At 38.5% G+C, this 24,923-nt stretch overlaps 4 protein-coding genes across 5 annotated transcripts; 1 reads left to right on the forward strand and 3 right to left on the reverse strand.

Moving 5' to 3' along the window:
• Positions 1 to 1,086: 1,086 nt before the first annotated feature.
• Positions 1,087 to 3,832, reverse strand: LOC110844983. 2 transcript variants are annotated; one of them, XM_022091340.2, is made up of 4 exons: positions 3,599 to 3,832; positions 2,614 to 2,691; positions 1,905 to 2,031; positions 1,087 to 1,428 (listed from the first exon to the last, which is right to left on the reverse strand). In XM_022091340.2, the coding sequence occupies exons 2-4, from the start codon at positions 2,662 to 2,664 to the stop codon at positions 1,217 to 1,219; spliced, it is 390 nt and encodes a 129-aa protein (XP_021947032.1). In that variant the 5' UTR covers positions 2,665 to 2,691; positions 3,599 to 3,832; the 3' UTR covers positions 1,087 to 1,216. The 2 variants fall into 2 exon arrangements, with proteins under 2 accessions (XP_021947032.1, XP_035704570.1); XM_035848677.1 differs by lacking the exon at positions 3,599 to 3,832 and adding an exon at positions 2,791 to 3,098.
• Positions 3,833 to 4,521: 689 nt separating this feature from the next.
• LOC110844237 (putative mediator of RNA polymerase II transcription subunit 26) lies at positions 4,522 to 6,764 on the forward strand. The gene is made up of 3 exons (XM_022090391.2): positions 4,522 to 5,210; positions 5,841 to 6,218; positions 6,494 to 6,764. The coding sequence occupies exons 1-2, from the start codon at positions 4,682 to 4,684 to the stop codon at positions 6,200 to 6,202; spliced, it is 891 nt and encodes a 296-aa protein (XP_021946083.1). The 5' UTR covers positions 4,522 to 4,681; the 3' UTR covers positions 6,203 to 6,218; positions 6,494 to 6,764.
• On the reverse strand, positions 6,599 to 9,180 carry LOC110845259 (sideroflexin-1). The gene is made up of 9 exons (XM_022091646.2): positions 8,801 to 9,180; positions 8,134 to 8,188; positions 7,997 to 8,040; positions 7,847 to 7,922; positions 7,710 to 7,758; positions 7,574 to 7,610; positions 7,368 to 7,495; positions 6,957 to 7,141; positions 6,599 to 6,729 (listed from the first exon to the last, which is right to left on the reverse strand). Exons 1-9 carry the CDS (start codon positions 9,178 to 9,180, stop codon positions 6,670 to 6,672), a joined length of 1,014 nt encoding a protein of 337 aa, XP_021947338.2. The 3' UTR covers positions 6,599 to 6,669.
• A 10,349-nt stretch (positions 9,181 to 19,529) lies between these two features.
• On the reverse strand, positions 19,530 to 24,100 carry LOC118434655. Its single transcript, XM_035848678.1, has 9 exons — positions 23,963 to 24,100; positions 23,120 to 23,656; positions 22,492 to 22,814; positions 22,079 to 22,166; positions 21,850 to 22,014; positions 21,526 to 21,719; positions 20,755 to 20,897; positions 20,323 to 20,477; positions 19,530 to 19,794 (listed from the first exon to the last, which is right to left on the reverse strand). The coding sequence occupies exons 1-9, from the start codon at positions 24,098 to 24,100 to the stop codon at positions 19,630 to 19,632; spliced, it is 1,908 nt and encodes a 635-aa protein (XP_035704571.1). The 3' UTR covers positions 19,530 to 19,629.
• Positions 24,101 to 24,923: the final 823 nt, after the last annotated feature.

Genomic DNA, 24,923 nt, shown 5'->3' on the forward strand with positions numbered 1-24,923 from the left:
CAATTTGAAAATGAAATTGACGCGACTATGTGGACGTAGACATCTGTCCGACACTGTACATGCATATGTGGAATGTTTATTGAGCGAGCGAGTTATGGTTGGTTGGCTGGCTAAAAGGCGAATTGGTAAGCTTCACTGGAGAAAATGGGAGCCGTTCATTATTCATGGTTCGACATGCGTATGCTATTCATTTACTGACGAAATGCTATTCGACACACCCACATTTCTCGAGGGTTTTTGTTCTTTTTGTTCCTTTTTAATATATGCATGCAGAGAATTGAGTTTTAGTATGATGCATATTAATTGCTTCTTGCATTATAAATATGTTTGGTAGCCAGTGGCCGCGGAAGCCGTGGGGACATTGTCATTGTAGGATGGGGGAGGGAGGGGTTTGTATGATATGGGCAGATGATGGGGACATCGAACAACCGTGGGGACATTGCCCCTCTGCCCACACCCTTCGGCCACTGGTGGTAGCTATTTTGAATGAAAAGTGTAGCTTGCGTGCAAGAAAGTTTAATCTCGTTAAAGCTCCACATATGTGAAACAGTGGCCGCGGAAGAGTTGGGGACAGAGGGACAATGACCCCCATGGTAATCTTATATAAACCCCTCCCTCCCCCCATCCTACAATGTTAATGTCCCCACAGCTTCCGCGGCCACTAATGTAAAATACATGGAGAAGGAAGTAAAAAGGAACACAAAAAGGCTTAGAATGCATGCATGCATAGTTTGCTAATTTGATGTCGAAGTGAGATTAGGAAAGCTTGCGAAAAAAATTGCAAACAACAACCAACTTCTTCTGGCAAACACATGGCTTATCTGGTCTCTTCCTTCACCCACGCACGGTTAACTATGTAACAAAGTCATTGTGTATGTGTAGATATTTTTATTTTATTTGAAGCCTGTTCACTGTTTATAAAGCAGGTTCGATACAGTTTATGTATGCAAATACGTACAAAAAAATGTTACCTTTAACGAGTGTCTGTTCTTTTCGGACAAAAAAATACTCTCGTCAGCCAAGTTTGTAATGCTCGGAAGACAAAAAATAAGGAAGTTCCAGACTCAAAGAAACAAACGATCGGCATTGTTTAATTATCTAACAAGTTTATAAATACCGTATTTATTTCAGCACTTTGATTATGTTGTACAAATAAATTCTGTAAGTTCCTGTTTGCATAATACTTTAATTTCTGTAAATTTTTGTAGATTTTTTTTTACTTTTTCCTTTTTGAACGGATACACTCGTCGTAGGATGGTGGAGGGTCGTTATCGTCGTGATTTTGTGCCAATTCAGAGTTTGATGAGGAATATGACATCGGGTCGTCACTTCGGATGTCAGGTTCGTTGAGGCGTACAAAATTTGAGGAGGGGGACGACTTAAACGTCTCATGTGAGGAAGACGTATGCCGTTTTTTTGACGTATCACCTAAATATTTTGAGGGACAATTTTAGTAACATTTGTAACAGGAATGTGTTACGGAGATCAGTGGCCGCGGAACCAGTGAGGACATCTTGGGGACACTAGCATTGTAGAGGAGGGGTTTATATAAGATGGGGAAATCGAATAACCGTGGGACATTGTCCCTTTTGTCCACACCCTTCCGCAGCCAGTGCTTGTCGATCTGGATGGATAATGTCTCACTCGAGCACTGAGTCAGTGGCCGCGGAAGCCGTGGGGACATTAACATTGTAGGATAGGGGAGGGTAGGGTTTATATAAGATGGGAAGATGATGTGGACATCGAAAAACCGTGGAGACATTGTTCCCCTGCCCCCCACCCTTCCGCGGTCACTGATTGCGGAGATTATTTATACTCGAAATATTGTTAGGAAAATGAAAAATGCGGAGATTGGACGATGACTAATGAGCTCCTTGAACAGTAAACATTCGCATTTTTCTCACTTTGTTTTTTGGACTTGATCCGAGATTTCCTGCTTCGATTCTTCCAAGTGCAGAACCGTTCGGAAATGCATTCCCCAATATATTCGCAATTACACAGGAGGAATGAGATGATCAGGATGAGCCCAATCTAAAATAAGTACATAGCAGAGATTAATTTCCTGTGACACGGATGTATGTACATAAATTAATTACACAATACAATTACACACACACTATTTTTAGCACATTGTAAAAAATATAAAGGTAACCGTCTTGGTCGACTTGATGTTACGTATTTGACAAATATTTGTATTCTCGTTTCTCTACGAGCGTAAATAAACCGTGTCAAACGAGCATAAAAAAGTAGCGTCAGTACAGTAAAATGTAAAATAGCATAACGCCACATGAACATTTTTTAATTTGTGACCTTTGACCTCGCCATAGGTGACAGGTCGGAGGTCAAAAATTCGTGGTGAAATTCCCTTTAAAACAACACCTCATTTGAAACTTGAAGTCCAATTTGGTGTTTCACCGCACGCCTGGGACCCCATTTTAGAACTTATCTGAGGGTCAAAAATGGTGACAACCACATTTGACTATAATGAACTGTTCTGGAAATATTGTTACCCACAGACGGACGGACGGACAAAATGATAACATAAAGCAGCTAATAAAGGATTGTGTAAGGAATGCGTTATAAAATGAGTAGAAAATAGATTTATTTACTTACCATCGTGCATGGAAGAAGAGTTAAGCCCGCTCGTAAGATTGTGTCGTACATCCTTAATTACCGTTCAGAGAGTCAGACCTGAAATATTTGAAAGTGTATGTCACACTATGTTATATATGTAACTGCACTACAAAACCAATGAATCGTAACATTGCCAAAAATACTTAAAACATATACATTTATTCATTATATAGACTCCTTTAAACAAGGTTTCTTTTCTCTCTCTTCACGAAGACAAATTGGAAACTTGGTCTTGACTCGAATCCTTGGATTGGTTTTCAGTCCCTGAACCAACATCATTATTTATTTTGATAGGAAACGTGAAAACTCAACTTCAGAACAGTTAACAGTTAACAGAGAAAGAAGCACAATAAAAGAAAATTGAGAATGTATGAGTGTTCTTTTCTCGTGTGGGCGTTAGTTTACGATAAAATCAACACCGTCACAGTGGCCGCGGAAGTGTGTGGACGGAGGGGCAATATGTCCCCCCGGTTATTCGATGTCGCCATCATCTCCCCATCTTATATAAACCCTCCCTCCCCCATCCTTCAATGTTAATGTCCCCCCATGTCCCCACGCCTTCCGCGGCCACTGTTGTTCGGATATTGGCAAGATATTTGCCCTAATTGTTTCACGCAGAGAGAGATATTTGTATGAGCTGTGACGTTTAGAAAAAAAAAAAAAAAAAAAAACCTTTATTACAACCACTGGACCCCACGAATGGGCCATTACCCAGGGAGGGAGAAGAGTACCTGAGCTTGGCAGTGGGGAAAAACGAGAAAAACCCACTGCAGGCACTAGGACTTGAACCCAGCACCTCCATTCAGCCCACTCAGGTGGACGGTAAGCAGGACGGCATTTCTGCCACTCCGCCTCGTCACCCTTCTCAAGAGAAAAGGCCAGGTTGTGGTTTGATGACGACACTCAACTGATAAAAAATGGTGCAACTGATGATTCAATAACCTAATTAACAATAACTACTTACCATTAGAGAATTAATTTTGTCGATTCTCGAACACTTTGATAAATACAAGAAATATTAAGAAATTTAGTCCTCCCTCCCGGAAAAGTTCGGATCCTGTAACTACATACCGGGTACTATGTACATATCACTACCCGGGTCTTTAGTCGGGTAGTACCCGTGCGAGTTGTACGTATGTACATATGTATCCAAAAGTAGTGAAAGTTTCCAACTTCGAAGGTCGCCTGCATAAATAAGTACCTAGCATTCTGACAAAGTTGAAGTTTTGACATTTTCATGGCACGAATATTTTAGCAGTGATGGCCTTGAACAAGAATAAATCTAGTAATGACATAACTAATTACAAAAAATGCAACGACTTGTCATTGATAATGCTACGCCAGCAGTATCCGTTCCGATCTATAGCATCACAATCTTATCTGAAAACATGTAATGATTTAACGAGGATTGATTTGTCATGCTTATCCGCCTCGCTGTGTGCGTTATTCCCATTGTAATCTTATCAAACTTGTGGTTAAGGTCATTTTGCAAATACATATCTAAATATTTCATATGGCAAACATTTGCATATTACCAGAGGTGGGTAAAAAATGTACTTTGTCAAAATACAATATTTTGAGCAATATTCTTCCCAGGGTTGTTAAAGACGAAAATCTACGTGGATAAGATAACACTGTTATCATAACAGTCACACGAAAATTCTGGTTTTGTGAAGAAATTAATTTTTTATCGGTGACAAAATACATTTTGTTTTCATACATTTTTGAATTTTGACAGCGATGAAAAGTTAATTTCTTCACAAAACCCGTATTTTTTTCTTACCACTGTTGTCTTCTCCATGCAGATTTTCGTCTTTTTGTGGGTGTAACAGCCCCGAAAATCCACACCTGGAGATCAAAACACGCGAAGTATTTTGCCCACCTCTGCATAATTACTCACCTTCAAATCTATGCAGGTTGGGTGATCATCACATCCCACATACCTATTAGCAAGCAACAATAGCTCGTATGTTCAAGTGTCATTTACTTGACATCACTTGCACACCCTCCGAATCAGGAAAAGTAATTAAATAATTTCCCCTTCAAAATGGACTCCGTCTTAGCAAATTCTCAAGCCCATTTGGCCCACAAACAACGCGAACTCGCCAAACTGACGGAGTTTCAACTTCCACAAAACCCCCATTTAAACCTTGGCGAGAAACATCATTCCCACGAGGCGGAAGAGTTATTCAAGATTACGAGAGACTTGAAAAATGAGTTGGACAACAGGGTCCCACTTTCCGATCCGGTGGCGCAAATTCAGCAGAAAAAGATCCAGCTGCTCATCGCCGAGCGGCAATACACGGTGGCCGAGGGACAAATAAGGATCATTCAGGGGCACATTTTGAGCGGGATGGACCCTTCGAGAAGTGCGTTGAGTCGCACGTCGGACATGAAGACGACGGACGAAATGCAGAAGCAGGCGCAACCCTTGTTAACCGAGGCGGCCGAGTTGCTCAAGAAGGCGCGGCATTCCGTGACCTTTGCGGAGTTGGGGGCAAGGCAGAGGATGGGGAATATTATTAGGGAGCATCACCAGCAAAAACAGAAGCAGCAGCAGTATAGAGATAGTCATTGTGAGTGGGGGATAATTAATTTGAGCATTTTGGGGAGATGCATTAAGGTTTTTTGGGGGGATAAAGTTGTGAATTTTTAGGGCTTATGTAGCCGGAATGGTTGTCTGTCTGTCGGTGTATCGATTACACTTGCAAAATTTATCCAATCGATTTGAAATTTTGCAAATACGTAGAATATGCAAAATTATGAATCAAGTTCGAAGATGAATTTCTAGCCCGAGTCAGGGCTTATGTACTCGGGATGGTTGTATGTCTGTCTATCGATTACACTCGTAAAATTTGTCCAATCGATTTGAAATTTTGTACAAACGTAGAATTTGCAAAATTAGGAATGAAGCTCGAAAACGAGCAAAATGTGTGCAAAAATAGTAAAGTTGCAGTGGTTGTATTATGTACGTATATCCACCTCAATTATTGGTAACAACTTGACTCGGGCTAAATAAGGCTGCATTGTGGATATACGAGTCTTAATCAGTTTTCCCGTAAACTCAATGTTAAATTTTTTAAATTCGCTGCCTTTACCCAAAAATTCATAACTTTATTTTTTAAAAACATACCGTAGAGCACTCTACAAGATGTTAAAATGATGAAATATTTCCATTTTGAAATAATTTCTTGTTAAATTATTAGATGGGAGAAACCAAGACGAGGAGGAGGACGAGGTGGACCGAGCCATACCGGAAGTTAGGCCACAAAGTCCGGTCCAACAATCCCCCCCATCCCCACCACCATACAGTCCACAACCACAACAGGATAACGCTCCACCGCCAGTCACCCATTACCAAGAGGAAGCCCCCCGAACCCCGGTGGTGGGGGCGTATGGAAACGAACAACAAATAGTTTACCCTTCAGAACCACAAGTTTTTCAAAAACAGAAAAAATCCGGAGGAAACCGGTGCTGCATAATTGGCTTCATTGTTTTCGTAGTGATCGCCTTGTTAGTAGGAGGAGGCATTTATGCGCTGTATCACTTTGACGTTATTCAATTTTAGACGCTATTTTGATAAGGTAGGAGTCGATGACTTATCACCAGAATCAGCAAATTTTCGAATTGTTCCTCGGCTCTGGGAATTAATTTTAAAATTCTGGACGACTAATTTGTAGTCATTGAGTTTCAAAAAGTGTCAAAATTTGGGGTACATATTTAAAAAAATTGGCCCCGACCTACTCTACAAATTTGTCGTCCAGAATTTTAAATTAAATTCCCAGAGCGGAGAAATGATTTAAAATGTGCTGATTTTGACGATGATTCATCGACTCCTATGTTTCCGTTTGTTTTTCAGATGCAAATTTATTACGTGCGCGTACCTTTATCAAGTACTTTGCTGATTAATACTTGTTAATTTTCGTATACTTATCTGAATATTGATTGTAAATACAGTATTGTACATAATTTGAGTAAGCTCGGTCCAGAGACTTGTAAATATAGATATTTATATGTGAACATATAGAATCGTTATTATAATCCTTTGTTGTAATACACTTTTGTGGGCGGATTCGCCATTGCTTTCAGTTTTTCCTACGCAGAAATAAAAAAATAATTTTACTTTAGTCTCCTCACTTTAGAAAACAGTGGCCGCGGAAGCGTGGGGACAGGGGGAGATTGCCCCCCCCCTAGAAATTAAAAAATATTCTGCTAATAAGCCCCTCTTATCTCAAAATGATAATGTCCACATATTTCCCCCATTACCGCCGCCACTGTTAGAAAATTTAATAAAATTCTAGTCAAATTTCTAATTAATTTACCTGTAATTCTGGCTCCAGCCATGACACCGAGATGGACGAGATTTGTGGGAAAATAGCACAGCAGAATGGCGTAGAAAAAGTCAGGATGGCTCCACACGCGGCGACCTGAAACGGCAGGGGGAATCTGGGGTACCGCTTGAGGAAGCCGGACCTCTCCAAGCGATTCATGAACAATGGAATGGTCACTGGACACCAGATGAATAATTTAAGAATTTAGGTGTTATTAATCAGACAATTAGTTTAAAAGCAGTGTTGTTAATCACAGTGGCCGCGGAAGCCGTGGGGACAAGTGGGGACATTAACAATTTAGAATGGGAGAAGGAGGGGTTTATATAACATGGGGACATCGAATAACCGTGAGGACATTGTCCCTCCGAGTCCCCACCCTGCCGCGGCCACTGATTAACCAACCCATTGAAGGGACTGCCATCAAGATACGAGAAAGTACGACTTGAGAAATCCCAATTTTCGCCGTTGTGCTCGAATAGCCCAAAGTAACACCGTTCGCGTCCATGATTTTCATTCCGTGTTTGATCTCACTGGAAGAATCAGTTTAAAAAATAGAAGTCAGTTCTTTAAAACGTATCAGAAATTCAATGAAACGGGCGAATTTATACTTTTGCCTGGATAATGGTAGATTCACTGCATTTGCGGCTATGCAAAAATGGAAATAATGGAATATGAATTATTCATATTTTGATGCATATGTTTCCGATCATTTTTCTGAAAATAGTACAATTTTTAAATTCATACCTGCTATTGCGGTAAAAGGCACTAGGCGCCCCACAACTGGAGGAAATCTCTGTATAAATTGCACATCAGAAAAACCTGCCATTCTTAAAATATTTGCACAACTTGTAAATTCTCCATATAAAATATTCGAAACGTGCATGTGCCATTTGGTTGAGGGAAACCGCTGTGAAAATTGCACCGGAAGTGGCAGCCGCGTAAGTTTTCATAATTTGGCTACAGCATAAAAATTGCAAAATCAATGAAGCAAAAATAATCAAATGATGTAAACCCAATAAAAAAAAACCCACGAATTTCCGAGCTCTTCAGTACCGCTCCGGTTGCAATAATTGACCTGCAATAAGGATTTCCAGTAATGTACCCAAAATATCGACATTGCTTCTGCTAACGTTATGCATAAATGCATACATAATTGCAATAATATTACCATCGCATTGAACGACTGGTTGAACCACTGCCAAAACAGGATGGCTGGAAGCGTCCTAAAATTCAGGCAAATGTGTGTATTTTGTACAATACTTGATCTAATATCGATATTTCCACCGACAACGGAGCTCTCCCAGCGGATGCTCTCCGATTTTGAACAAATTAGTGTCAAGGGATGACAAATTTGATTAGTATGAAATTCGCAAAAGGCACGATCTCCCAATGGGCACGTTTGGCAGAGATATTTGCAGAATCCGAAGAGGAGAAAGTGCGCAGTAAATTTGCAAAATGTAAAATTTGTCAACTTTAAAGCGTGTTTTCTCCTCTTCGGATGCAAATATCTCTGCCAAACGTGCCGATTATGAGATTGTGTCTTTCGCAAATTTAACGTTAGCTAAATTTGTGATCGATAAGCACAAATATTTGCATCCGAAGAGGCAAAAACACGCCCTAAAGTTGACAAATTGTCTACTTTCCAAATTTACTGCGCATTTTCACCTCTTGGGATGCAAATATCTCTGCCAAACGTGCCCATTGGGAGATCGTGTCTTTCCCAAATTTCATACCACTTAAATTTGTCATCGATTTCCACTAATTTAGTCAAAATCTGAGTACATACGCTTGGACACCCCCATTCCACGTAGTTAATCCTCTTATCAAATTCATACTTGTAGAAGGTGAGCATAAATCCGGTAATGAGCATGTTCATCGGAGCCTGGGCTGACATTCTCCCCAGGATGAAAGTCTTTTCTCCCGTGTCCGGGTGAAATGCGGAGTCGTAAATGTACTTTTGCTTCCAAAGTTCGTCCTCGTCCAGGTTTGCGATGTTTTCCCCATTTCGGTACCGAGTCACGATGTCCTTCGCGTAGTCGAGCTCTTTGTCCGTGTAGAGGATGTTTAGGGGATTAGTTTTCACCCAGAAGTGACGCACTCGACCCCAGTAAGTGGACTGATCCCAGCGTGGCTTGTCTATTTCGATCCTTTTCGTCTTCTCGAATTGGCTAATTATAGACGCCACTTTTTTCTCGAGGTCTTCGCTGAGTGTCATTATTATTAATTAATGACCGAACTTTAGTTTCAAAACTGGGGGGTGTAATGTTTTATGATAATGGTGCAATTAAAAAATATTAATTATGAAAATTTGCATGTTTTTTTTAAATAATTGGTCATCAACGAGTTATTAGTGAGCCCTAGGAAACGTGTGCGAAATTTGCATAAATTTAAGTTCTTTGCATTTGCATAGTCATAGTTGAGGTAAATTTTTAAAATATAGCATGCAAGATTAAATTTCGATGAAATAATTCAGGATTATTTTTATGCAAATGTTGCCATTTTAGATTATGTCTATAACTAAAGTGTGTCGTTCGCTAGCTAAAATTTTTAGTACATAATTTATTTAATATTACCATTGCAGTGATTCGGTAGTCAATGGAAGTTTTAATTGAGATAAGTAAAGTTGAAGGCCTACTAAGGAAGATGCAAAACTGGGAAAATTTGACAACTTGATTAATTATGAATAATTATCAATAAAGATAAGCACTACAAAGTTATCTGGTCTGCTTATTAATTTCCACCGTCAAGTTTATGTACATTTGCAAAAATTTGTATTTACATAAAATATGCATTACGTGATAAAATTGGTGTATATTTTTTTATTGTAGGTATTATTATATCAATATTATTATTTTTTTGAAACATACATAAGTACTGAGGGTCAGGCGAGATTATAGAGCCTGTCGAAAACTACTAATCTTTGGGCGAAATATTCGTTGATGGATATTTTGAATGATTTCATCGTATTCCTCATCCTTTTCTCATGAGGAGTGAAGTTATAATTTCCAAAAAGCCGAGCTTTTAAAGCCGGCAGCAGATTTTCTTTGAACCACTGTTCATTTAAAAGTTTGCAAAATGCATAAAAAAAATTTTATGTCCATTTGAAAAAAGTGTCGATCTGAAGTTTCAAATCTAAATTAAAGCACTGGAGCACATAACCGGACGTAACTAGTTTATCTTTATGCAAAATAATTTAAATTCCTAATAATAAAAAAAGAATGGCTGCGAAATGGGTGGTAATCCGAGCGTTGTCTGAGAAAAAGTTTCGCGTCGACCTCATATCTTCTGATCCTCGCTGAAGTTGTGCATATCTTGGTGAATAATTCAGTTCAGTGTACGCCCAGCGACCTGACACTTCGTGGCCAGTTGATTTTGTATTGATAAAAACATTATTGCCTTGTCCACATCAATTTTTCTCACGAGCGTCGGGTTTCTTACATTCTGGGGAGGATGCGTTCGACGGGTGTGGCGCCGTCAAATTTCTTGCCTGGTTCCTTTTTTCAACTGAATCCTTTATTTTAGACATTGGGCCATTAGAAATGATAATGTTTTCATCCTCGAGTTGGTTTAGTATTTTTTTGTACGTCGTTATTGCTTGGCAAACTGTTTTAACAGCATGAAGCTCTTTGGGGTCCATTTTTGGACCCGTTTTCAAAATTTCGAAATTGAGCTTTTGGGTCACGGCGCAGCTTGAACCAAGCTTCCAGAAAAGTTTTGAATATTTGGAATTAGCGCCATTGTTTAGCGCATATGGGCAAAAAGCGATAGGTTCTATAATCTCGCCTAACCCTCAGTACAGTCACAAATTTTGTGTAATCACTAATCTCACCATAATTAAATAAACTTGAGAATTATTGCATTTGTGAAAAATTTCTTGCTTATATATTTCGCAAAAACAAAGCTAACCTACACGACAGAGAAAAAAAAGTAATTTCTTTCTGCAAAACGAACTACAAATCAAACTAACAATGCGATGGTGTGAAGTGTAACCCTCCGATTTGGTTGAAGTTTTAAAATTATGTGGTATACGTGGGTGTTTTATTATTGATTTTCAAAAGGTATGTTCCGCACTTTTTCTGACCAAACTTTTGATGAAATAACAAACTTCAAATACATTTAGGATGCTGTGATTTTTTTCAGTTCTGTAGGTTAACATTAACACTAGCAATAGCTCATCAAAATTTACCTCGAAAATATGCCAAAATTTACGACTTGATTTCATTATCATCAGAAAACCGTTTCCCCCTGATGTCCTTCTTTAAGTTTCGAAACGAATAATAATCACCAAGGGTCATGTCTGAACTGTACGGGAGGTGGTTTATGACGGCGAAGCAATTTCCGTCTGCAGCAGTCCTCGCAAAATGCCAGGTATGAGGTGGCGCTTTGGCGTGCTAAAAATGCACCAACTCTTTTTTTTTGACCCCACGTTTTCTTCAACCACAGCACACAGCTCCTTCGGGATTCCTGCATAGGCTGTCCCATTTATCATAGTATTTCTACCAATAAATGTTATAAGGAAGGGACCTTTGGTGTCCTTGAAAATGGGAATCATCAATGTTTTGGCAGGTTTTTGCACTTTTGCTTTCATGGGCGGTGGCGACCCCCCGTGCTTCCATTGTATGAATTATTATTTGGTCTCCGGGTCATAATAGTAAACCCAAGTATCATATCCAACTATTAAAATATGAATCAGGTTCCAGGTTTCATTTGAAAGGGCAAAATTTTCATTACAAAAGTCGACTCGATCCTGTTTTTGAGATGCCGAAAGCAATTTTGGTACCCAACGGGAGGAAGCCATTTTCATACCGAAGTCTTCAGTTAACATGGAACAAATTGTTGGTTTTGGAACACCCATCTCATCTGCTAAATAGGACAGTTTCAATCGCGGATCTCTCATTATTGGTTCATCTAGTTTCCTGAGCCTTTCTGTGGGAGAAACAGATTTTGGGCGTCCTAGCGGCTTTTTGTCCGAGACTTCTTTTCGCCATCATTTGAACTTATTGACCAAATTGAATTTGTGTCTTGTGTTGGGCAGTTTTCATCGTAAATTTTAAGCATTCGATCATAAATCTGCGACACGTATTGCCCCTCCAGCATTAAAAGTTAAATCACACTACGATATTTAATTTGCAAATCTGACATTTTTCCGTCGAGGTAAAGTTTGCTGATTTATTGCTAGTGTTTATGTCAACCTACAAACCTGAAAAAAATCACAGCCTCCTAAATGTATCTGAAGTTTGTTATTTCATCAAAAGTTTGATCACAAACAGTGCGGAACATACCTTTTGAAAATCAATAATAAAACACCTACGTATGTTAATAAAACCAACTTTTCTTGTGGCACTTTGTGTGATGGTCAGAATTTGCCAAAATATTTGAGGTTAAAGTTAAAAAATGTGCAATTTTTAGGACGAGAAGAGAATGGAAGCTGAGTTAGCTACCTCCGCCTGGTTAAAATCGCCAATTTTTCAACCTTAACTTCAAATATTTTGACAAATTCTGACAATCGCACAAAGTGCCTCAAGAAACGATGGTTGTATTGACATGGACCACATAATTTTAAAATTTCAACCAAATCGGAGGGTTACACTTCACACCATCGCAGTGTTAGTAAAGAATTCCTATTTGTGCATAATAATGTATATAAACTCTATGTTAATTCTTGATAATCTTGGAAGAGGTTTGTAAATCTATGTAAGCCTCGCCTGTGAATGGTTTAATTATGCGGCATTTACAATTACAATTACACACTTTTACGTACATTTTACCTAATTAAAACCAATACGTTTCAGAAAAAACTCTGTTCTTCATGAATTTTTGTCAATTTAAATACAAAATATTTATAATTGGTTTATACATAATCCGTGTTCATGAGCATGCCAACTTGTCGCACACCTAGAATTAATGTGATGATAACTTCACGAGCCGAGGAAAGCCTTATCAATCGTGCATAAATAATATACAACTCGCACACAAGCCTCGATAAAAATTATGACGTAATTCGTCCACAAAATGCACTTGGTTATGTTTCATTCAAACTTTTGGTATCTTCCTGCATATATGAACTCGGTTATCGTTTTACTTTCTCGGATTACTGATGCCTCATGAAATTCCACGTGTAGGAAAGTACCTACACGTGGGCACGAAATTTTATTTACTGGTCGTCGCTAAAATTAGCATGCACGTTCGGCATTGCATTGTTCATATACTTCCTTGATTGGTATTGTGGCTCATCTGAAATATTTTAATGGAAAAATATGAGGAACTAGTCGATATAAAGAGGCATCGTCTCCTCACTTAAAATCATTCCGAGATCCAATCAATCCGAAACATTATTCATTTTGACCCCCATTGTTACAAATTTCAATATTTTTTTTAAAGTAAAATTTCATACGATTTTATTCTTAGTTTGAATAGGTAATTACCTATCCAACAAAAACTTTCATAATATTTTCACACAAAGTCAACACATATTTACTAATTTTTTTCAAGTACCAATTTTACGTAAATTGCATTTGCTTACGACACAATTTTGATGATGTGTGATGCGTTTTGATGTTTTGTGTATTTTACTTTCATTTTTTTGACATGTTTGGACTTATATTCTTGTCGTTAATCTACCCCCAAAAAATTATGGAAATGTTTTCCTCTCTGGCCGTTCGTGGGATCATTTTCCTTGAAACGCAACCAACTTCAAAGAAGTCATCGTCATGTGGGTGGGTGCGGCCTTGTAAGAGTTTTAGTTGCGAGAGTGAGGCCCCACAGCAATGTTCCAACTGCGGTGCGACGAATGGATGTGGGTGCAAATAGAAATTCGAAAATTCGAGAATTGAAAATTTAGGAAATTAAACTTATTTAATCATCTCCGCAAGTTTCGACACCTTTCGTATTTTTTTACATGAATGTAATTGTAATTATCGATAGCAGATATTATCATTGTTAACGATTCAATAAATATTAGCATGTACATACATATATCTATAAAATAATTTATAAACAAATCAATAAATAAATTCGCCATAAATTCGCAATAAATTTATAATAATACTAGGATTTTATAATACGAGATATGACGTATTTAGTTTTCAAGGAAAGAAAAATTCGCCACGTGTCAAACTTGAATTAGTTCAAACTATTTAGAAATTCTGGAATGATTTTTCAAATTTTTATATTTATTTTCATGTCGGGTTCTGTGATGAAAACTTGAGCATAATAAATATTTCAAAAAATAATTTCTTTCTATATTAGTCAAATACATATAACTAATTGTGATTTTTCCAATTTCTGATTTCTTATAATTTAATAACAATTTCAAAGCGTAAAGCGAATTTAAGATTAATTAAATATAAGTTCAATATTATTTTTTTTACTAATTTATGAACTTTGAAACAAAAACAGCATGCAATTTTTAAATTTCAGATACATTTTGAGTGATTAATGCTTATTAAAGAATTCCTATTTGTGCAAAATAATGTTCTCGACGTAGACTTTGTGTATATTAATGTTTGATAATCTTGGAAGACGTAAAGCCTCTGCTGTGAATGGTTTAATTATGAAGGAATCGAATTTACATATGTGCGCATTCAAGTTACTAAATCACATCCTCGTCATTTACAACTACACACTTTTATATACATACATTTTACCAAATTAAACTCAATACGTTTCAGAAAAAACCTCTTCTTTGTTCGAAGTCATGAATTTTTGTCGGTTTAAATACAAAATATTTATAATTGGTTTATACATAATCTGTGTTCATGAGAATGCATGAGACCAGCTTGTCGCACACCTAAAATTAACATATGTGACGATAACTTCATGAGCGAGGAAAGCCTTATCAATCGTGCATAATGTTGAGTCAACACTGTTGACTCTTTTACAACTGGTACTACATACGAGCCTTGATAAAAATTATCTATGGCGAAATTCGTCCACAAAATGCACTCAAACTTTTTTGCATCTTCCTGCTCATGACCTCGGTCACTGCTTTACTTTCTCGGATTAAAATACGAATGCCTCATGAAATTCCATGCGTAGGAAAGTACCTGACCGTGCATGGGTGCATGGCGAAATTTTATTTAATGACGGAACGTCTCAGCCAGAACTAAAATTAGCATGCATTGTTCATATATTTATCATGAGGATTTTGACTCATCGGAAGTATTTCATGATACATTATGAAGTTTAACAATCGGATCTGGTCGATTTGTATAAAAAGCCATCGTCTCTTTCACTTAAAATCATTCCGAGATCCAAATCAATCCGAAAGCATCAAATTTCATTTAGATCCCCATTATTTCAAATTTCAATATTTTTGAGAAGTAAAATTTCAAACTATGCTTAACCATTCAACAAAAATTACAATTTCATAATATTTTTCACTTTCACTTTTTTCAGCTCTTAAACAATCGAGAAGAATGGATTCCACCAGAAATAATTTTTGTAGCGGTCTCGGCGCAATCATCACCAATATCCGATCCAAGATGGCAACGCCGACGCCGACGCCGACGCGAGGGGAGAATGATGGCAGCTACCCCCCACCCACGTGCCCTTCGTGTGGCAAAGCGTATCCTTGCAGTTGCAGATAAATTCAAGTCGGGCAAATTCAGAAGTCATTTTGTTGTACTCCGAATTTTGAGTAATTTTACTAAAGAACAGGAAACCTTACCCATAACTTTGTTACTAAATAGGTCAAAATTGTGTTCAAATTAATTCTAAATAAATTTATATAAACAAACGAAGCGCATGCAAATATGCTGTGTAATTGTGCACGCTGACCAACAACGCGCATTGAAGCGGTCAACGGTGTTTTTTCTTGCAAAAGTGTGTGATAAAGTAAATGAAATTCATGATAATTTTGAAAAAGTTGATCCTTAAAACAAAAAGGCATACATATGAAAGCCAAATATGTACATATGTATTAATTTAGGTACATTTTGGAATTTTTCCAAAATATTTGAGGTCGAAGTGGAAAATATTTCCTATTTTATAGGTCAAATTCCACAGCTTCAGAAAAATCGTCTTCATTTACGATTCTGCTTTTAAAATAATATTGCACAAGTCCTACGAATGAAAGCTAAATATATTTAATATAAGTAATTAGTGATACAACGTGTTGCTCATATGATTTACAAATATTTCTACTCTCACCATTAGCAAGTGTAATTTATTTTCTAGCGAAATTCAAATTAATATTTCATTCAATGCGAATATTTAAGTTTCGTATGATTAAATCGCTCCTTTTCTCTAGTTGCATACACAACTCTTCCTTTATTCCATATTATTACTTGCGACGTATGAATGACATTGTGCAAAGATGTAAATTTGCTGTTAGAGTAATGAATTCTTAATTAAATATTTAATTAATTAGCAACCAGCACCCAAAAACATGAAACAAAGTATCTAGAAATTAAATCAGATTCAGAGCGTCGGGTCAAAATATAAGGTTCATAAGTTCGCATTGTTCAACACTATTTAATTCTTGTTATTACAGAATTTTATTGCTATTGCATTAATTTGTAGTTTATGCTTAAATGTAGATTTAGACCGAAGTATGAAATTAAACCATTGCAGTTTAAGCATTTGCCTTGAATTATTTGCATAATTTAATTACTGAGAGAGGAAACGGACGGCATTTATAAAACCACCCCCACCCCCACCCAAATCCACCCCCACCCCCATCAAATCCACCCCCACCCCCATCAAATCCACCCCCACCCCCCCCCCACCCTAGGTTAGCTAGCAGAGCTACCTAGGTTAGCTAGCTAGAATTTCTACCCAGGTTCTATCTAGCCTAGCTACCTAGGTTCTATCTAGCCTAGCTACCTAGGTTCTATCTAGCCTAGCTACCTAGGTTCTATCTAGCCTAGCTACCTAGGTTCTATCTAGCCTAGCTACCTAGGTTCTATCTAGCCTAGCTACCTAGGTTCTATCTAGGTGGATGGGGGTGGGGGTGGGGGTGGATAGGGGTGGGGGTGGATTTGATGAGGGTGGGGGTGGATTTAGGTGGGGGTGGGGGTGGTTTTATAAATGCCGGGAAACGGAGTCCATCTATCTTTTACGCAAAAAAAAACGTGCTAAAATGTTACTAGCGATATTTTCCCTCTTCTTATTTCCTGATTTTGTGCACTCAAAAAATAAAAGTTATAATTTTACCTCGTTTTGCATATGCCCATCCACTGGAAAACAGGATAAGTCGTACTGTGGTCACGAGATTTCTACCACAAATCCGGACTGTATGACACATGCGATCTACATGTGCGTCAATGGTCCTAACAAGGTCGCCAGGGTGTGGGAATACTGCAAAAATTCTAGATGTGGTCAAGTTGGAGTCGGCAATAGGTTCACTCCTGACTGTTTAGATCCGCATGACGGAAAAAAATTCTTTAAAAGTAATTAAAAGTAGGGACAAACATTTATTGCGTAAAATTTGAGGTCAGTTACGCAAATTTATTTAAGATATCGAATCTGGAAAGGTTCCAAAATGCGAAGGCTGCTGGTTTACTAAACGCGAAGATGGCTACAAATATGCGGACAAGACGTTTTACTACGACACGAGAAGGGACAATGATACGCTGTTCCATATCTTCCGCAGGTCAGTTTTTCGCCCTTATTTTATTCTAATTTGTATCCTCATTTAATTTATATATTCCAGAACTGACAACAATGTATGGGTCAATACGACCTCCCGGCAGTAACACGTCTTTTTCATGCACCATTCCGTTACTCTTTCAATTTATTCGTCACACCATCTTCATCGCGATTGGCAATTGTATGCTATGCTTACGCAAATTTTCCCAAACCAAATTGTACAATGAAATTCCTTACGGCTCAATTTATCTTTTCCAGGGTAGAAAGATTGATAAAATGCTTCTAATGATATTTTCGCTCCTTTATCTTCTCAGACATCATAAAAATGTGCAAGATTTACATGATAGGAAATAGATTACCTAGTTTTGGGACGTATTTATGTTTCAAATTAATTTATTGCAAATATTCACAGAATTTTCACTCGACTTAAGTTTTATCTGGGTTTGCAAATTTTTGCAAAATGTTATCTTGTATTACTGTTGTATGGGATATATCCTCTCTGCCCAAAAAGTCCTGTTGTGATGTGCACGCAATCTTCCCTACTTTTTGCACTGATTCGTGTAACTTTGTCCTAGAGATGCGAAATTTGGCATGTACATGCACCAACATATTTTACATCATAATATAACATCAATTCCCTTTCTGTTCGCTATAAATTTTTCAGGAAAAATCAAAAACCAAATGTCACCCCTATACAATTTGGTTTTGATTTTTCTTGGCAGCCCCTCATAAGGGCCCTGCATTTTTAATCATTTCTCGCTCTGGGAATTTATTTTAAAACTAGCGTATAGCCCGGCCAAGGCCGGGTTCTAGAGTTCCAGTGGGGGGTGTGCCCAAAGCGAAAAATCCGTCATGCTATACTTTAAATAATTCCCAGTGGAGACTTCGTCGTACTACATACATACATCAGAGTGAGGGTTTGCCCCAGTCATACTGCATTTTAATTAACCTGGTCACAGTACAATTTGATTTCCCCCTGTGGGAGTAGTTGAATAGCTAATTACTTAAATTCCCGTCGGGTGGGAGTAACTGCATAGCTAACTATTTATATTCCCGCGCTTCACGCTCCCGTTAAGTTCCATAAACCCCGTTAACTTCTACAATTAACGCCAAGCTATTGACGGATTCGGATTCAGCGTCAAAAATACATTCGAATTGATATGCGACATCACGGATAAGCCATATTTGGCTGCCACGGTCACGGGAAGGTCACGGGGGCCTCGGAGGTCAAAACCATTAATGGCTTTGGATTCAGCGTCAAAAATACATTCGAATTGATATGCGACATCACGGATAAGCCATATTTGGCTGCCACGGTCACGGGAAGGTCACGGGGGCCTCGGAGGTCAAAACCATTAATGGCTTTGGATTCAGCGTCAAAAATACATTCGAATTGATATGCGACATCACGGATAAGCCATATTTGGCTGCCACGGTCACGGGAAGGTCACGGGGGCCTCGGAGGTCAAAACCATTAATGGCTTTGGATTCAGCGTCAAAAATACATTCGAATTGATATGCCACTCGCTGTAGGTGGAGTTTCTCAAACTAAAATAATTAATTAATAGTGTTTATCACGATCACTTATCATGATAACCACTATTGATGAGTAATGATGGTTGGTTGATCAGTTGATGTATGTATGGGGTAGCAGTTCATGCATTCATGCATGCAGTGTTTGCTCCGCTTCCATCTTTGTCTCCTCTACGGGGCGACTTGCATTGACTTACGGACCGACCCAGAACTTAACACTGTCATTTTATGGTAGTGATTCTGGACGACAAATTTGTAGAGCAGGGAGTTCCCAATTTTTAAAAATATACATACACTCCAGATTTAAGCCCCCTTTTACAAAGAGAAGATCCCAAGTTCCTTAAAATAATAAGATAAATCTTAAATTTCGGAAATTTTGGTACAAAAAATTCAAAAGTCGGAAAAAACCATTAATTACATAAATTTAAATTCTGCTTTTCATCATTTTATTATTCCATTTTGTCCTTGAATCTACATAATTTCGACGGAAAATTAATTTTCGGAAATTTTTGGTCGCAAGTATTTCAAATTTGTGAGGATTTCAAAATTTAATTTTTAGCCTCTTCGACAACACGGCTCCGGTCGGATAGCGGTTCCGGAAGTCAAATTTCGCCAGCGACACGTTTCCCAAGGCGGGCGCCTCCCTCTCAAAAAAATCGTGGCTAGTCTCGTTTATCTCCAGATCGTCCGGGCTGGTCTGCGTGAACTGTAATAAAATAATACTGTTATAGAGAGTATACCTGTTCACCTTCATTCATTTGACTGATTAGGATACTGAATGAAAATGAATTTCTAGTTATTTTAATGAAAATGAATGAAGGATCCCGTCATTTCTGATGAATGACTGTGAATGAAATGATTTTTCACCCAATGCTTAATACATGGGGCGAACTTAGAAACGAAGTCGGACGAAGTGAAGTGAAATGAATTTGAAAGAAAATGACTAAATGTAAATGAAAATGTTCAGTCAGAAATCGATGACTGACTTTTGAATGAAAACTAAATTTTTGAACAGGTATGACAACAAGAAGAAGTCACCAACCCAAAACACGTAAAGTTTCCCAAAAAAAACAACCTGTTCGATTCTTGGGAACAAAGTCAAGGGTCAAGACTACATAATTGGTGTCATTTTCAAGGAAATTTAAATCGCTTTGGTGCCGATTGATACGATTTACGTATTCATGTTTGAAATTGGGGATCGTGTTTTTCTAAAATTTCCAAAAAAGAAACTGACCTTTCCGAAACCGCTCAGCTTGAAGGACTGGAGCCGAGTTCCGACCACAATAACGGCGGGAAAGAGAACCTTGTCGTTCCAGCGGTCATACCAATCATTCCATTGGTTGCTATTTTTGGCGGGTGGGTGCAGGTCCAGGGTCAAGTGGCGGATGCCTAATACAAAATTTAAAAAATCTGGTAAAAATTCATGGTGGAGAAATTTCGAAAAAAATTATGAAAAATTCGAAGAATTGAGAATAAAAATACGAAATGAAAATTTCGAATGAAAGTATCAGTGAGAAATTATGAAATTAAATTATGAATGGGAAATTGCAAATGCGAAGTTATGAATAAATGTGAAATTGGGAATAAATGCAAATAAAATTATGGATGGCAAATTTCAAATAAAATTATGAATTGCGAATGCGAAATTACGAAATGAATTACGTACGATTCATAAAATTAATTCTGGAAAATGCGACGAGGATTTCTGAACAGCGAAACGACGCTTTTGACACAGCCACCTCCTTCAAATTTGCCCACTTTTCAGCCACTCGGAAAATTTGGTTCAATTGAATCGGCCGGGTCGCATCGCTAGAAATAAAATAAATAACAAATCAGAACAAATCATACCTGTTCACTTCATTCATTTGACTGATTATGATAGTGAATGAAAATGAAGTTCAATGGAAATGAGTGAAAGTTTCCGTCATTTCAGATGAGTGACTGTGAATGTGAATTTCTCACTCCATTCATTTTTCACCCTATGCTTAATACATGGGGCGAAGTAAGATATGAAGTCAGATCAAGTCAGATGAAATGAAATGAAATGAGTTTGAACGAAAATGAGTGAGCGTGAATGAAAATCTTCAGTCAGAAATCGGGATGAATGAACTTTGAATTGGCAGATGACGATTGTTACACTCACCCTGCAAAATATCCGGGCCAAATTGTCAAATACAGTATGTAACAAATTTATTGATATGTTTACGGTTTAAAAAAAATCTTGCCCTTGATCCTCGACACTTGCGATGGAACTTGCTTCCATTTTGTACTAATTAAATGAACGTAAACAGATGTATAAGCGCGACATGATTTCTAATTTTCGGCTTGATTTTTTGATATAACTCGCTTGGTACAGTTTCAAAAAAGGTTCCATTTCAAGTACTCGGGATCACATCAAGATTTTGAAAACACGTAAACATCCCATTATATTTGCTACATACGATAAATCGCCAAATTTTCCACGTCCGGACACAATTTGGTTAAATTACTGAAAGGTTTCGATTGTTCGAAGATGTCGACGGGTTCCTCTTCAAGTTGAAAAGCTTTGGTGTTGTAGACCACCAAGTTCGTCACGTTGTAGTTGACGGCACACTCGACCGGATTGAAGAGGTTCCGGTTGGCGAGGACGCGCTAAAAATAGTTAATTAATTAACTAACTAATTATTAAATTTTCCAAATTTTAACATAAATTTAGAGGATCCCAGAAATATATTTTTTAATCCCGGCTGACTAAAATTTTCATAATTGATTAATTGCTCACGACGAATTCTTCATCTTCATCCCATCCTCCATGAAGGCGGAGGTCTGGCCGGAATTCGAGGAGGAGCGTGGTGATGTCCGGAAATCGGTTCAGGAAACGGTGGATAGGACGATTCCCGAGCAGAGTTAGGCGTTCCTGGCACAAGTAGAGATGGATACTGGTCACCTGTAAGAAGAGATTCCGAGCCATCATTTCCGGTCGGAAATATATATTTTATTTGTAAATATACTTGAGGGTAGATTATGCTGTAGGAAATCTTCTGAGACTCGGGAACGGTGGAGACACCTTGCAGCATGGACAGCTTGACGGACTTGAGGCTGAAAGAAAATTGGAAACCTTAAATGAGATCAGTCTTGAGTAAAAATTGCAACATTTTCAAGTAAAAATTGCAACGGTTTTAAGTAAAAATTGCAACATTTTTGAGTAGAAAAGGGACAGTTTTGGAGTAAAAATGAGATCATCTTCCAGCAAAAATAAGATCATTTATGAGGAAATACTGGATCATTTTCGAGCAAAAATTGGATAATCAGAGAAGATTTTCGAGTAGATATTGCAACATTTTCGAGTAAAAACTAGATTATTTTCAAATAAAAATAGCATTTTACACGTAAATATTTACATATTCAAAATTTGCATAAGTACTTTTTCATTTCCACATTGGGCACGAGGTCCCAATCTTCCAAACTTAACGATTTAATCTGGTTGACCCCCCCGCCAAACTCGTTGACCGCTTCCTGAAACCCCTCCCAATCCTCCAAAAGTTCGGCGGGAGTGCGCGTGTCCTCGTGGGGCGCGAGGAAGCTGAGCTCCCTCAGATTCGGGGAGGACACGATGACTGCCGCGAGATGGCGCGGGTGGCACATCTGCACTACCAACGTGGTCAGCTTTAATGGGCGCAGATTCACCGCGAGCGCGGCCGCAGGTCTGATCGGCGTCCACTGCAAGGATTGACTAAATGCGGCAACCTATCCAGAAAAAAATTATCAGGGTAAAAAATCCCGTGCGATTTATTTCGTTGCAAACTAATTAGCGCCAGAGTTCCGGGTGGAAGTAATCACTTGGAGGAAATAATGGCACGAGAGTGGTTTTTTGCAAGTACCTATTTTGACCTGCAAGAAATGTAAGGGGGGAAACCGCTGCTGGATTTCGTACAGCGCGTGGTTAAAAGATGGCACATATTTCTTGCACTTTCTTGCAGGGTTTTGTACCTCCCATTTCTCGCGTTTCTAACTTCGCATTGAAAACCCCGCAAAAAAAACGAAACACAAACCTCTTGTGTTTGTCCGATTTTCGCTTTGTACGGCAAAAAGGCCAAATCTGTCAGATTTTGACACGTTTCCAGAATCATCTTGACCTCGTCAAACATCTCCGCGTCGTTTTCTCGCCGTTCCGATCTGAAAAACTCGACGCCCTTCACGTACTCGCCGTTCTGCTTAAGAAACGCTTGAACCCTCGGCGTGGCCCCGGGGTCCGCGGACTTGCTTCGGATGCAGGACGTCGAAACGGCGATCGCGCTGGGGAGCAGATAGCGCGGCGAGGATGTCCGCGCGAGAAGCGCGTCGAGCCGGTCGATCCTCCGGAGTGCATCGCCTTCTTCCTCGAGTCGGAGGTAGGCTCGGGCGTTCCCGCCATCCCGCCGCGACAAGATGACGCCACCGGCTGACGCCCAGGTCGAGCAGACGAGGCGAAAGGTCATGACCTCGGGGTTGCCGAAATGCGAGAGGAGACACGTGGCGACGAGGTAGTTGGTCGCGAGAGGATTTGCTTCCTCCATGACGTGGAACGTCTCGAAGTCCTCTGTGCATACCTGTTCAAAAAAAAATTTTTCATTCAATGTTCAGTCACTAATTTCTGACTGAAGATTTCCATTCACATTCATTCATTTTCTTCCAAACTCATTTCATTTAACTTCATCTGACTTCATTTCTTACTTCGCCCCATGTATTAAGAAGAATAGGGTGAAAAATGAAATGAGTGAAAAATCTTTTCATTCAGTCATTCGTCTGAAATGACGAAATCCTTCAGTCATTTTCATTTAAAATGAGAGGGAAATTCATTTTCATTCAGTTTCATTCTCTATCATCGTCTGTCAAATGAATGGAAGTGAACATGCCTCTGTGGGGTTGTTGACCTTGGTAGGGTCATTGACCTCCATGACCTCGTTGGCCCCCCCATCAGCAGCGGGCGCGTCGCTGTCTCGTTGTCCGTGCGGGCGGAGGTCTTTATTCGGAGATGAAATGGCATGTCCCATTTTTCTAAAAGTTGAACTTTTTTGGAAACTTTGTGCGTGGTTTGGTTGGGTGATGGGAGTTCTTTTAACTTTGCAATGATTGATGAAATTTTTAAAATTTTTGAAACTTTTTTCATCTTTTCGAATTTTGTTTGGAGAATTTTGTCTCGAGGGGAACCAGGAATATAATTTTGTATGACTTCCAGAGAATTTGGCACTTTGGTAATTTGGGGGTTCCCCATGTCGACCCCGTTGGCTGGGATGATCCCATTTTTTGCAAGTTCTTTAAAGACGAATTTCGTGGCCAGATTTGCATAATCCTTTTGTCTATTTTTTTGGCAAAGTATGGAACTACTCGAAACTGGCTTAAAAAAAACTCGGTGTTATTTTATTAATCAACGTTGAAAATTCTGGAGGAAAAAAAATTGTCGTCCAGAATTTTAAAATAAGTTCCCAATGCGGAGAAATGTTAACAAATGTGTGGATCTTGACAATATTGGTGAGAATCATGAGTGGATGACTCGCCACCAAAATCCATTTTTAATCATTTCTCCCCTCTGGGAATTTATTTTAAAATTCTGAACGACAAATTTGTCGAGCAGGGACAAAGTTACCATTTTTTTTCTTAGTGAGGCAAATACCTAATTAAATATACACTCCAGATTTTGATACTTTTTGAAAAAGGAGATCTCAAGTTTCCAATAATAATAAGTAATTCAACTATGGTGCAACTGGTGCTCAACAATCATACCCAATCTGAATAATAATTTGCGGAAATTTTGTTACAAATAAAATCTGAGGGGTGAAAATCTCATTTTGATTTCTGCGTTCGTTTTATTATTCA

The sequence above is a fragment of the Folsomia candida genome, unplaced genomic scaffold (genome assembly GCF_002217175.1).
Source record: "Folsomia candida strain VU population unplaced genomic scaffold, ASM221717v1 Fcan01_Sc002, whole genome shotgun sequence".
Lineage (NCBI taxonomy): Eukaryota > Metazoa > Arthropoda > Collembola > Entomobryomorpha > Isotomidae > Folsomia > Folsomia candida.

Excerpts from the sequence above, each read along its gene's own strand:
- LOC110844983 (XM_022091340.2), bottom strand. The coding sequence starts at position 2,664 with ATGTACGACACAATCTTACGAGCGGGCTTAACTCTTCTTCCATGCACG. Across the intron at positions 2,032-2,613 it reads CTCTTCTTCCATGCACGATG|ATTGGGCTCATCCTGATCAT; the intron begins GTAAGTAAATAA and ends TACTTATTTTAG. Across the intron at positions 1,429-1,904 it reads GATCAAGTCCAAAAAACAAA|GTGATACGTCAAAAAAACGG; the intron begins GTGAGAAAAATG and ends CAAAATATTTAG.
- LOC110844237 (XM_022090391.2), top strand. The coding sequence starts at position 4,682 with ATGGACTCCGTCTTAGCAAATTCTCAAGCCCATTTGGCCCACAAACAA. Across the intron at positions 5,211-5,840 it reads GCAGTATAGAGATAGTCATT|ATGGGAGAAACCAAGACGAG; the intron begins GTGAGTGGGGGA and ends TTAAATTATTAG.
- LOC110845259 (XM_022091646.2), bottom strand. The coding sequence starts at position 9,180 with ATGACACTCAGCGAAGACCTCGAGAAAAAAGTGGCGTCTATAATTAGC. Across the intron at positions 8,041-8,133 it reads ACCAGTCGTTCAATGCGATG|GTCAATTATTGCAACCGGAG; the intron begins GTAATATTATTG and ends TCCTTATTGCAG. Across the intron at positions 6,730-6,956 it reads GGCTGGAGCCAGAATTACAG|GAAAAACTGAAAGCAATGGC; the intron begins GTAAATTAATTA and ends ATTTCTGCGTAG.
- LOC118434655 (XM_035848678.1), bottom strand. The coding sequence starts at position 24,100 with ATGGGACATGCCATTTCATCTCCGAATAAAGACCTCCGCCCGCACGGA. Across the intron at positions 23,657-23,962 it reads AGGTCAACAACCCCACAGAG|GTATGCACAGAGGACTTCGA; the intron begins GCATGTTCACTT and ends TTTTTTGAACAG. Across the intron at positions 22,815-23,119 it reads AAATCGGACAAACACAAGAG|GTTGCCGCATTTAGTCAATC; the intron begins GTTTGTGTTTCG and ends TTTTCTGGATAG.